Source organism: Sapajus apella, unplaced genomic scaffold (assembly GCF_009761245.1).
Source record: "Sapajus apella isolate SASKATOON/1434 unplaced genomic scaffold, GSC_monkey_1.0 scaffold49, whole genome shotgun sequence".
In the NCBI taxonomy this organism is placed as follows: Eukaryota; Metazoa; Chordata; class Mammalia; order Primates; family Cebidae; genus Sapajus; species Sapajus apella.
Window position 1 is genome coordinate 3,848,260 of NW_022436989.1, and position 12,741 is coordinate 3,861,000.

At 43.2% G+C, this 12,741-nt stretch overlaps 1 protein-coding gene across 2 annotated transcripts; it reads left to right on the plus strand.

Annotated features, from left to right (window-relative positions):
* The first annotated feature begins 591 nt into the window (after positions 1–591).
* On the plus strand, positions 592–12,527 carry HNRNPU (heterogeneous nuclear ribonucleoprotein U). Of its 2 annotated transcripts, none has more exons than XM_032242201.1 (14): positions 592–1,855; positions 2,721–2,832; positions 2,920–2,993; positions 4,963–5,102; positions 6,081–6,180; positions 6,607–6,719; positions 7,742–8,005; positions 8,293–8,412; positions 9,067–9,195; positions 9,304–9,472; positions 9,760–10,014; positions 10,316–10,500; positions 10,878–10,949; positions 11,415–12,527. In XM_032242201.1, the coding sequence occupies exons 1-14, from the start codon at positions 1,165–1,167 to the stop codon at positions 11,466–11,468; spliced, it is 2,478 nt and encodes an 825-aa protein (XP_032098092.1). In that variant the 5' UTR covers positions 592–1,164; the 3' UTR covers positions 11,469–12,527. The 2 variants fall into 2 exon arrangements, with proteins under 2 accessions (XP_032098092.1, XP_032098093.1); XM_032242202.1 differs by having other exon boundaries at positions 592–1,798.
* Positions 12,528–12,741: the final 214 nt, after the last annotated feature.

Consider the following 12,741-nt stretch of genomic DNA (forward strand, 5'->3'; position numbering starts at 1 on the left):
TTACAAAATCACAGCCCTTGATTTTTATGACCTTTAAGTTTCAGAATGATTGGGTCAAGAGGATTTCCACAGGAATAGTAAGAGAATCGAGGCGTATGACCTCGCCGGGTCTCAGCCTCACTGTTGGCTACCGGGTGAGCAGGTCCTAAGGTGGACAGAACAAGGAGGTCCGCCTTTGCGGCAGGTACAGAAAACTTGGAAGTGCAATTCGGAGGCCTCTTCAGGGTTAGTGAGAGCTTGAGGCCAGCTCCCCGAAAAGGCTGCTAAGTGAGGACTGGCACGACGGAGCAGCGAGCAAGCCTCTGCTTCCCAGGCCCTGCACCCGGGTGTGCAACACACAAAAGAACAGCTCTGCCCTTGCCCTTCCCCAGCTTGAAAGCCACTTCGCCAGGCCGGACTTACACAAATTAAATCGAGTGACAGGATTATGCGGAAAAGAACCCCTGCGTGTAACAGCTGCCAGCGCGTGTGATGCCACTCAAAACGGAACACGATTTTAAGGAGTTTTGGGCGCATGGCTGGAGACCCATCTAGGAAGGCAGATCTAAGATGGAAGAAAAGGCGGACTCGGGTCGAAAGGCCGAGTTGAGGACTGAAGAGAGCATTTGGGTAAAGCAGCCTCCAGGCTGGGAAGGCGGAAAGCAAAACGGGGAGAGCCACCAAAGCCCCAGCAAGGCCAATCGACTGTGCAGCGGGTCGGTTTAACCGAAAGGCGGTTTCCTCTGCCTCCATTTGCTCAGTCCCAATTGGAAGCGCACTGCGCGGCCTACGCCGCGCTCTCGGGCGGGGAGCGGCGTGGGGGCGGGGAGATAAGTACGGTAATGGGCGGGGCCGAGCGCGGGCGCGCTCCGGCTTTCCCCCGGCGCGGCGCTCGCGTCAGCGCAAGGGGCGGGGCGGCTATATTACGTGCGCGGCGCCGCCCCTGCGAGAGGACGTTGCGTGCTCGCTCGCGCCAGGCGAGTCTCCGCGTCTCCCTCGCGAACTCGGTGAAAGGAATTGGCGCCGTTCGACATCAGGCGGATCCGCTCTGCAGCACGAACCCATCTCCAGCCGCAGCCGCAGCCGCCGCCCGGGCCGAGGAGCAGCCGCAGCAGCCGCCACCAGTGGCCGAGTGAGCGGAGCCGAGTTTGAGGCAGCGCCTAGCGGTGAATCGGGGCCCTCACCATGAGTTCCTCGCCTGTTAATGTAAAAAAGCTGAAGGTGTCGGAGCTGAAAGAGGAGCTCAAGAAGCGACGCCTTTCTGACAAGGGCCTCAAGGCCGAGCTCATGGAGCGGCTCCAGGCCGCGCTGGACGACGAGGAGGCCGGCGGCCGCCCCGCCATGGAGCCCGGGAACGGCAGCCTCGACCTGGGCGGGGATTCCGCCGGGCGCTCGGGAGCAGGCCTCGAGCAGGAGGCCGCGGCCGGCGGCGACGAAGAGGAGGAGGAAGAGGAGGAGGAGGAGGAAGGGATCTCCGCCCTGGACGGCGACCAGATGGAGCTCGGAGAGGAGAACGGGGCCGCGGGGGCGGCCGACTCGGGCCCGATGGAGGAGGAGGAGGCCGCCTCGGAGGACGAGAACGGCGACGATCAGGGTTTCCAGGAAGGGGAAGATGAGCTCGGGGACGAAGAGGAAGGCGCGGGGGACGAGAACGGGCACGGGGAGCAGCAGCCCCAACCGCCGGCGGCGCAGCAGCAACAGCCCCAACAGCAGCGCGGGGCCGCCAAGGAGGCCGCGGGGAAGAGCAGCGGCCCCACCTCGCTGTTCGCGGTGACGGTGGCGCCGCCCGGGGCGAGGCAGGGCCAGCAGCAGGCGGGAGGTAAGAAGAAGGCGGAAGGCGGCGGAGGCGGCGGTCGCCCCGGGGCTCCGGCGGCGGGTGAGTGCTGCGTTGTACGTTGCGCGCGGCGGGAGGCCCGCGCGGGTGGGGACCGTGCCCCAGGCCTGCCGGAGCCCCGCAGGGGGAGGGAGCCCCCGGGCGGGCGGGGGCCGCGGCGAGGCTGGCGGGTGGGGGCGGGGGCGCGGGGAATCCCAGATTAGCCGAGAGGCCTCGGGCCGGGGGGGTGCGCGCGTGTGACGGCGGTGGCAGCGCCTCCATTATGTGGCTCGAGAGCTGGGGGAGCTGCAGCTGCCGCTGGAGGGGGAGGAGCCGCGGGCCGGCGGCGGGAGGGAGCTTCGTCGGCCCGCGGTGGCGCCGTCGCGCTGCGTGCGCGCGGTGCGGGCACATGTCTCGGGGGGAGGGGAGAGGCCCGAGGTCCCGGGGAGGGCGCGCTTTGGCGGCCTCTCGCCACTGTATTGTGCAAGGAGCGCAGGGGCTCGGCGTGACGTCACTTCCGGCGGGAGGTGCCGGGCGGGGCGGCGGGCGGAAGATCAGTACAATGCGGCCGCGGGGAGCGCGGGCCCGCGGGGGAGGGGAGTGCCGACGCGCCGGGCTCGACGCCCTCCCCCCCCTTGCCCGGAGCGCCCTCTTCGGGATACACGTGGGCTCCGGGCTTGGGCCGTGCAGTTTGTCTTTGGCTTTCTCGAATCATCGAGGAGACTGGCAAAATTAGTAACGTCTTTAGACTGCGTCACTAGCGCCAATCCAATTGCTAGCTGATTGTTCTTTGAAGGCACATTTGAGTCCTCGGTTAAAACCTCATTTAAAAAGCAGAGTAAATCGAGCTGCTTTGTGCCTCTGCCTCGGAAAAGGGTGTTGTGTTGTTTTGCGGCTTGACCTCTTACGGGGGTGTTGTGTGTTTTAGGGGATGGCAAAACAGAACAGAAAGGCGGAGATAAAAAGAGAGGTGTTAAAAGACCACGAGAAGACCATGGCCGTGGATATTTTGAGTACATTGAAGAGAACAAGTATAGCAGGTATAGGATGCTTGCCTAGTTTTACTCGTCACCACTTACTGGTTTACTGATCAGAAAGCTGTATCAGGAGACAATTCTGTCTTTCAGAGCCAAATCTCCTCAGCCACCTGTTGAAGAAGAAGATGAACACTTCGATGACACAGTGGTTTGTCTTGATACTTGTAAGTGAAGCTGTTTCTCCCCAATTATGAAATGCAGTGATGGTTTTCTTTTTTTTTTTTTTTTGTTTCCAAAATGTTAGAAAACTTAATGCAGTATACGTTGAGCTTAAGTGCTGAAAACTTCGGTTAGGTTTTTTAAAAGCAGGAAGATAATGGTTTATATTCAGAAGCACGTAGTTTAATATTTAGCACAGCATAAGTTGTATTAAATGGAATATGTTACAGGCTCTAGCAGTTTCATATTTTTATGACTTGAAAATTCTCATTCTTAGGAAATGTAAAATTAATGCCAGTTTTTGACTAGCTGACGGAAACTTGTAAAACTACCTGTAGTTCAGACTTACAGGCTCCTACAATAATTAATTTTTTTGTGGAATTCTATTAAGTGAGCTATTTGGGCTAGTTATATATTAACTAATGACTTTTCCCATTAGCACACAAATATATTCCCTATTCTAAAAGATTGTAATATTACTTTCAATAACTGCTCTTTGTTCTCAATTCCAGTTCAGTAGCTGCTGCTTTAAACATAAGTTGATTTCTTCCAAAGACCTGAGGCAGCAGCAGTGGGCTATCACTGGGCCACTAGCTTTCTTCAGCAGCGAAATGGTATCAATGACAGTGCAGCACTGTAAATTCTGCTACTTTACCCAGTTGGGTTGCAATTGAGTATGAGGAAGTATTGCAAACCTCTAAGTGGACTTTGTTGTTGTTATAAAAACTGTAGTTGGTTTAGTGATCAGAATCCACAACTCTGATAAGTAGACCAAAGGATAGAAATAAGTGCTTGAAAAGTATCAGCTATGGTGTCAGCCTGCTCTGTTAGATGTAAGGCTTTGAAGCTTAGTTTCTCATGTTTTCTTGTACAAATTGGTTTTCAGATTTGTAAGAGTGTAAATGTAAAATTCTTTCTTACGGAAATATCCTTTATAGAGGGTTGAGATAGTCATCTGAGCCTTTTTAAAAGAAAACGACAGGTGAAAAAGAAGTTAGTTGATTTGAAAGTTTTATGTCAAATTCTCAGTTGCACAAATAAAAAGTTGCTAGGACTTGGCAAGGTAGTGAAGTGGTGACTCACAGGTAATGCCATTGTTAGATTTTTTAGCAAATAGGCTAGGAGTATATCAATAAGTGCAATGTTGAATTCAAACATAATTTGTTGAATTAAATTCTGTTGATTGAGGCAATTCTAATTTAAGAAAAATTCCAAACTGTAGATATATTTTTCTCTCATCAGTAAAAAGAAAATCGAATTCCAGCTTGACTTTAGCTGTTCAAGTGAGAAGTGTGAGAAGGTGCATGCTAATGAGCTAGTGACCCATAGGTAGCTAGATTAAAGACACTTTGGATTTGGATAATCTGGGAAGCAATTAATCCCTAATTGTTGGACAGGCAGTCCTGGGTAAAGAGGACCTAAAATGCTGTTTTATTAACAGCATTAGACGGCCAGGTTTGTATTTGATAGATTTAGGTGGTCTTTACAAGTTTTAGAAAAAGAATTTAGGAGCTAGAGCCCTGGTGCAGGATCAGCAGCAGCTCATACTCCTATTTTAAAATAATTTGGTCGTGGCCTCCCTTCAGTTTTAATGTGGCACTGGTAAATCTACCTGGTTCTGGCATGCTTCACTTTGATTTCCTGCTGTCCTCTACTGCTTGCCTCTAAATCAAGGTAAAGAGCAGAGCAGGTATGTATTAATGTCACATTGTCTTGAATATTTTAAATACTTAAAAAATATACATGTTAAACCTTGGCATTAGTTTCATAGGCGGTTTACTTTTCAGTACTTAATTTAACAGGAGTGACTTGGTGGGAGTGGGGCTTTAAAGTGAAAATTGGAACAACAGCATGATGGCGGAAAAAAATTGCAGCATTAAGTAAATGCAAAAATTAAATAACCAAGTTTTGTCTACATAGCAGATATATTTACATTGGATGTCAAAAGTAATACAGTATTTGATATAATTACAGATAATTGTGATCTACATTTTAAAATATCAAGAGATCGTCTCAGTGCCTCTTCCCTTACAATGGAGAGTTTCGCCTTTCTTTGGGCTGGAGGAAGAGCATCTTATGGTGTGTCAAAAGGCAAAGTGTGTTTTGAGATGAAGGTAAATGCAATTTTATGATTTGTTTAAGACAAAGTCTCACTCTGTCACCTAGGCTGGAGTGTTATGGTGCCACCTCAGCTCACTGCAACCTCCACCTCCTGGGTTAAAGTGATTCTCCTTGCCTCAGCCTCCGGAGCAGCTGGGACCATAACAGGCATGTGCTACCACACCTGGCTAATTCTTGTATTTTTAGTGGAAATGTGGTTTTACCTGTTGGCCAGGCTGGTCTCGAACTCCTGACCTTGGGTGATCCACCCGCCTCGGCTTCCTGAAATGTTGGAATTAGAGGCATGAGCCATAGCACCTGGACCTTTTTTTTTTTTTTTTTTTTTTTTAAATAATGACAGGGTCTTATAATGTTGCCTAGGCTGGTCTTGAACTCCTAAGCTCAAGTGATCTGCACACCTGAGCCCCCCAGAGTGCACGAATTACAGGTATGAGCCATGACAGGTGGACAGTTTTGTGGTTTTTCTTTTTTTTTCCCCATTTGCTTCACACTGCTAAGTATACTTATTTTTTTTGAAGCGTCCTGTAAATTAAGAGGAGCTTGGAACCTTCATTTTGTGACAGTTAATCAAGTTTGTTTTAATATCAGAACTTACCATGTGGAGCCAGGCTATTTTTTATTTACAGTACTACTTTTTATCAAGCATTTGAAAATGCCACCAAAGAGTTTAAAATTTGGTTAGATTACTGGTTTTATTGGTAAGAAAAACATACTAAATGTATCCTTTAAGTGGCTTTAAGTTGAAAACTGACAACATGTACTTTTAAACGTGAATCAAGTATTACTTCAATTTCAAGTTACAAGCACATCAGTTTAAAATTCTTACGAATACTGAGGGTGGACTAGAGTTGTGCCTTCTCTTTGTATTTATAGCTACGGAAAGATTAGCCCATGCCCCAATGAAGTAAGCCAGAGTTAAGGGGTTATCTCCTTGGTTTATAGTTTTAATTATTTAATGATTTGACTTTCAGGTTACAGAGAAGATTCCAGTAAGGCATTTATATACAAAAGATATTGACATACATGAAGTTCGTATTGGCTGGTCACTAACTACAAGTGGAATGTTACTTGGTAAAGTTTCTTTTTGACTGCTGTGGGCTCATGAATGTTTCAGAGCATCTGATTTCAGTATTTTTTAAGAGTAGAGGTCATTCTAAGCCTTCTGTCTGTTTTTATCTATTCTGTTAATTCTCCAGACGAGTAATATTAGCATATACTAGGCACAGGCTAAATTTTAGTTTTTGTTCCTTTATTGGAAGTTATTGGCCAATGGTTGAAATAGAATTTTATCCATGACATGCAAATTGTCAACTAATTTGGTTTCTGCATATATTTTCTAACTTTCATCAATTCTGGTACAGAGGTAGGAAAGTCATTGTCAGTGACAGATGATTAGGGTTATATGCTCATTTCTCTTGCAGCTTATATCTTTAGTCAAATAGATGGTCTTTGGGCTATTTAAAAAATCTACTTCATGAAGGTTAATTATTTTCTTAGGTGAAGAAGAATTTTCTTACGGATATTCTCTAAAAGGAATAAAAACATGCAACTGTGAGACTGAAGATTATGGAGAAAAGTTTGATGAAAATGATGTGATTACATGTTTTGCTGTAAGTTATAGCTATATTTCTATGTATAAATGGCAAGTTAGTAGATATATCTAGGAACTTTTAAGAAGCTTTATTGAGGTCAGTCTTCAGTATGAGCAACATAAATACACCAGTTCTGAGTTAGTTTTAAAGACTTAGTTCAGCAGTTGAATTGGGAAAATGTAGGACATTTTTTGAGAAACTCACTAACTCATTCTGACTGAAAACAATAGACGTGAAATTGACCTAGAAAATTTAGTCTAGCTTCTAGGTCAGCGTTGTTTCTGATTCTGGAGACTTGATTGTTTATAACTATCACATTTTTTTTTTCTTTTCTTGAGATGGGGGTCTTACTCGGTCGCCCAGGCTTGAGTGCAGTAGGGTGATCTCAGCTCACTGGAACCTCCACCTCCTGGGTTCTAGTGATTCTCCTGCCTCAGCTTCCTGAGTAGCAGGCATGTGTCACCAGGCTCAGCTAATTTTTGTATTTTTAGTAGAGATGGGGGTTTCACTGTGTTGGTCAGGCTGATCTCGAACTCTTGACTTAATGACCCACCTGCCTTGGCCTCCCAAAGTGTTGGGATTACAGGTGTGAACCACCACACCTGGTGAAAAGGGGTTTCATCATGCTGGCCAGGACTCCCCAAAGGGCTGGGATGAGCTACCACACCAGGCCGTAACTGTCAGATTTCTTTTTTTTTTTTTTTTTTTTTTTTTTTTCTTTTTTAAAGATGGGGCTTCACCATGTTGGTCAGGCTGGTCTTAAACTCCCGACCTCAGGTGATCCGCCCACCTTGGCCTCCAAAGTGCCTAGATTACAGGCGTGAGCCACCGCACCCAGCCAGCTGTCATATTTCTTAACTGTTTAGCCCTGAGAGACCTCCTAATAGTTTTTTTCTGTTTTTCTTTGCATGTCCTTAGATTAACTAATAGTTCTTTAACCTATAACTTCCACAGGATAAACTTTACTCCTCATTTAATTCTTGAGTTTTTTGAAAGTCTATAGGAAGCAGATTTTAGTTGAATTTTTTTCTGTTCAACAGAACTTTGAAAGTGACGAAGTAGAACTCTCCTATGCTAAGAATGGACAGGATCTTGGCATTGCCTTCAAAATCAGTAAGGAAGTTCTTGCTGGACGGCCACTCTTTCCGCATGTTCTCTGCCACAACTGTGCAGTTGAATTTAATTTTGGTCAGAAGGAAAAGCCATATTTTCCAATACCTGAAGAGTATACTTTGATCCAGAATGTCCCCTTAGAGGATCGAGTTAGAGGACCAAAGGGGCCTGAAGAGAAGAAAGATTGTGAAGTAAGTGATTTTTTTAAACTCTGGCATTTGAATATTGCTTGCCTGGCACAAATGACATTGAGAAGAGCTAGATGATTTGTTTGTTTCGTTTACTTTTTGCTATACATATTGCTTTCAATTGGATTTTTCTCTTAAGTAGCTGTGTTTCCCCTTTGTGTTAACTGTTTCTTTTATTATAAGGACTACGAAAACCTAGATACTTAAATTGGCTTTAAAAGACAGTATTTTAAAGATTAGGAGGTGTCAAATGACTAGACAGTGAAATGACATTTCTGTCTTCTCACTAGGTTGTGATGATGATTGGCTTGCCAGGAGCTGGAAAAACTACCTGGGTTACTAAGCATGCAGCAGAAAATCCAGGGAAATACAACATTCTTGGAACAAATACTATTATGGACAAAATGATGGTAAGTAAAATGTTTAGGGCTTGATCTCGGTGTTTATAAAATAGACCAGGAAAGGCTGGAGCGTGGGGGCTCAATCACCTGTAATGCCAGCCCTTGGGAGGCCAAGATGGGTGGATCAATCACCTGAGGCCAAGGGATCAATCACCTGGCCAACATGGTGAAACCCCATCTCTACTAGAAATATACAAATTAGCTGGGCGTAGTGGTGGGCACCTGTAATCACAGCTGAGGGAGGCAGGGGCAGGGAGAATCACTTGAACCTGGGAGATGGAGGTTGCAGTGAGAAAGACTGGGTCGGGGGGGGGGGGGAGCCAGGAGGTATTCTAGATAAACCTTTTGTCTGTTGTCTTTATCCATTTTGTTAATACTTTAGAGATGGGAGGTAAGGCAAAACTAAGTTGATTCCTTGGCTAGGCTTGTCTTTTATTTTTTCCATAGTTTTTTTGAGCTCTTAACATCTAGCAGCTAAAAAGAATTGAGTAGGGTGTTGTTACATAGTTAAGTGACCTGTTTTTGAAGCAATAATGGACAAAGGTGTACTTAAAATTATAAAATGTTGCCTGCTTTCCATATAGATAATGAGTTGAATGTTAAAAAGCATGACTTTAAAATTCACAAGTTCAAGGGAAAATTTTAACTTTTGAATATATATAGGTGGCAGGTTTTAAGAAGCAAATGGCAGATACTGGAAAACTGAACACACTCTTGCAGAGAGCCCCACAATGTCTTGGGAAATTTATTGAGATTGCTGCCCGTAAGAAGCGAAATTTTATCCTGGATCAGGTATGTTGTTGTAGCTTTGAAATGGAAAAATATTAACTGATAACTGAGATAGATACGTGTAGAATTAATAGTGTTTATGGTTATAAACACAATTTCCTTTTTTTAAAGACAAATGTGTCTGCTGCTGCCCAGAGGAGAAAAATGTGCCTGTTTGCAGGCTTCCAGCGAAAAGCCGTTGTAGTTTGCCCAAAAGATGAAGACTATAAGCAAAGAACACAGAAGAAAGCAGAAGTAGAGGGGAAAGACCTACCAGAACATGCAGTCCTCAAAATGAAAGGCATGAGATATAATTCTGTGACTGTTCAATCTTCTTAAAAAAATTTTCCCCATACATATTCTGCTTATGTAACTGTTAAATCTGTATGGTTTACATATCTGAAAAATTAGTGTTTTTGCCAGCAGTACTGTTTGAAGAGTTACAATTGCACTTGTTAAATATGCCTGTATGTTTGGTCTATTTCTGTTTAGGAAAATAAGTTACTAAGCCTCAAGAATTGTTAGCTTTAGGGTTGTGGGGATTTGTGATCGGTTTCTAAGTTAACAATATGACTTTGTTTACTGCAGGAAACTTTACCCTCCCAGAGGTAGCTGAATGCTTTGATGAAATAACCTATGTTGAACTTCAGAAAGAAGAAGCCCAAAAGCTTTTGGAGCAATATAAGGAAGAAAGCAAAAAGGCTCTTCCACCAGAAAAGAAACAGAACACTGGCTCAAAGAAGAGCAATAAAAATAAGAGTGGCAAGAACCAGTTTAACAGGGGTGGTGGCCATAGAGGACGTGGAGGATTCAATATGCGTGGTGGAAATTTCAGAGGAGGAGGCAAGTTAATTTTGAGTGTTCTGTATTCCATCCAGGATTGAAACAAGTGATAATTTTATAGTTTGGTTGATTTGAAGTAGCTTTGAAAGAAAAAATGAAAAAAAAGATTTTGGATGTATTTTGAATGTAGCTGTAGTTTCTTCCTCATTAATGCTATGGTGTCACAGTAACTAGCTTAAAGCATTGATGTGATTTGATAATTATTTTTGGAGAAAAAGGAACAGTCTAGAGGAATCCTAAGTCTTTTGTATAAGTAGGTAGTGTGCAATGCAATTAAATCAAAACATCTCTCGTTTTTTAGCCCCTGGGAATCGTGGCGGATATAATAGGAGGGGCAACATGCCACAGAGAGGCGGTGGTGGTGGTGGAAGTGGTGGCATCGGCTATCCATACCCTCGTGCTCCTGTTTTTCCTGGCCGTGGTAGTTATTCAAACAGAGGGAACTACAACAGAGGTGGAATGCCCAACAGAGGGAACTACAACCAGGTAATGTAGTATCCCTGGAAGCATGATACCTGTATAGCTTAGCCTGGAAAGTTGTGAGCTTTATGTTGAGGTATCTTAGTAATCCATAAGGAACATGATAGATATGCACTGACATAAAGAAAATTGAACTAGTAGTGGTGAAATGAGTCTACTTAATTTTGAGTGTTTTTAGGTGTACTAATTAATAAGTCAGATGCGTTTCTCATAATGAATAAAAAATTAAAGCATTAAGAAGCCAGTAGAGGGTATCCCAAATGTATGTATTGCCCCCTGAGATTAGGGGCTAGCAATCTATTTTTATTCCTCTCCCACCCGCACAAATCTATCTAACAAGCAGTTTGGCTCAGAGCACTTAAAAAAATATTTCCTTTTTGTAGAACTTCAGAGGACGAGGAAACAATCGTGGCTACAAAAATCAATCTCAGGGCTACAACCAGTGGCAGCAGGGTGTAAGTAATTTCTTATGTGCTTGTGTATATTAATTGTATTTTGGGTTCCTAAGATGTGTCAGTCTTGAAAAAGATCTTGTCCAGGGATTGAAAACTTTGTAAGTGTTAATAGGGTAAAGTGTGAATTGTGTTGTAGAAAGTAGCGAAAATCTATCTTTTGAAGGCAAAATAGGTTGAAGATTGCTATGAGTTAAATTTTTTAATGAAGTAATATTATTTAATATATATGGTTCTTTTTACTGCTAGCTTTAATTGTGTAAACAAAGTCATGTGTTTCCTTTTGTAATGTGTATTGATAATTACGGGATATTAAAACTAACTAAATCTGGTTTGGTAGAAATCAGGTATGACAGGTATAAATTTGTTTCCAGCAAATTACTCTGAATTAGATTCATTGTCATTTCCTAAAACAGTTTGAGTGGCTTATTGATGTTTTTTCTTTAAAAACAAAATTTTCTCTTACAGCAATTCTGGGGTCAGAAGCCATGGAGTCAGCATTATCACCAAGGATATTATTGAATACCCAAATAAAACGAACTGATACATATTTCTCCAAAACCTTCACAAGAAGTCGACTGTTTTCTTTAGTAGGCTAACTTTTTAAACATTCCACAAGAGGAAGTGCCTGCGGGTTCCTTTTTTAGAAGCTTTGTGGGTTGATTTTTTTTCTTTTCTTTTTTGTACATTTTTAATTGCAGTTTAAAAGTGAATCGTAAGAGAACCTCAGCATTGTGCACGATAAGAGAATGTGTCAGTATTTCAGGGTTCTACATTTTATCTGTAAAATGTGACTTTTTTTTTTTTTTAAATCACAACAGAAGTAAAATGTTGCTTTGTACCTGGTGTCTTTTATTAAGAATTTACTCCCCTCATTTCTCACAGAGAATAACAGTCGGGAGTCATTGTCACAATATAATAGAAATGTTAGCAACCAGATTCATGTAAGGACTAAGAAGTCCTCATGAATTGCATAAGACTCTGTACTGCTCATATTACACTCCATCCTCTCTGTAGTTTGCTGGGTAGTGGAGGGGGTAAGCGAAATAGTTTCTGACAATAACTGGGAAGACTTTTTAAAAATAACAATGGAATTGGTATAATTGGGATTGCAAATTAAAACTTGGAATTAAGAGAGAGAAGATGGAGTGTATGTAGAAGGGCTGTTAAAAATGTAAAACTTGGTTGCATTATTTGTGGAGGCTCAAACTTGTGAAGGTTAAATACCATAATTTTTCCATTTGTTCTGCATTTTGATTCTGAAAAGAAAGCTGGCTTTGCCCATTTCTTATTAAAAAAACTTGTTGTAAATCCAGTTGTCTAATGGGATCTATATGAAGTTAGCCATGTCTGTATGCCCTTCTCCCACAAAATACTGTATAACTAGTGTGCTTGTAGTAGTTAACTCCACCATCTTTGTAAGCTAATGAAATTGTGAGTCACCCATTTATATCTTAATTTTTAATCATGTCAGTTCTTGAATGGGTATCTCCTTAGCCTGCTGATTTCTTTTTCTTTCTAAAGAAAGTGGGTGGAGAAATTAATTTAGACGTTTGTTTGCAATAAAAAGAATTCATTTTACTCTTGTTTTGGGATTCTCGCCATCAAGGTTCAAAATCCCTTTATAAACTCCCAAGAGGAGAAATTTTAAGTGTGTGCTTTCTGGACAGCTTATTCTTTACTCTGCATAGAACATTTAGGTTTTAAAAACTTAAATGTACACTGACAATTGATAAATAATTATGAAGTAAAGTTGAATTCTTCCCTTCCCCTCCCCCCCAGACAACTTTTAACA

Bases quoted from the DNA above. Each gene is read 5' to 3' on its own strand.
- HNRNPU (XM_032242201.1), top strand. From the start codon at position 1,165: ATGAGTTCCTCGCCTGTTAATGTAAAAAAGCTGAAGGTGTCGGAGCTG. The intron at 9,196-9,303 runs GTATGTTGTTGT...CTTTTTTTAAAG, and splicing joins GAAATTTTATCCTGGATCAG to ACAAATGTGTCTGCTGCTGC. The intron at 10,501-10,877 runs GTAATGTAGTAT...TCCTTTTTGTAG, and splicing joins ACAGAGGGAACTACAACCAG to AACTTCAGAGGACGAGGAAA.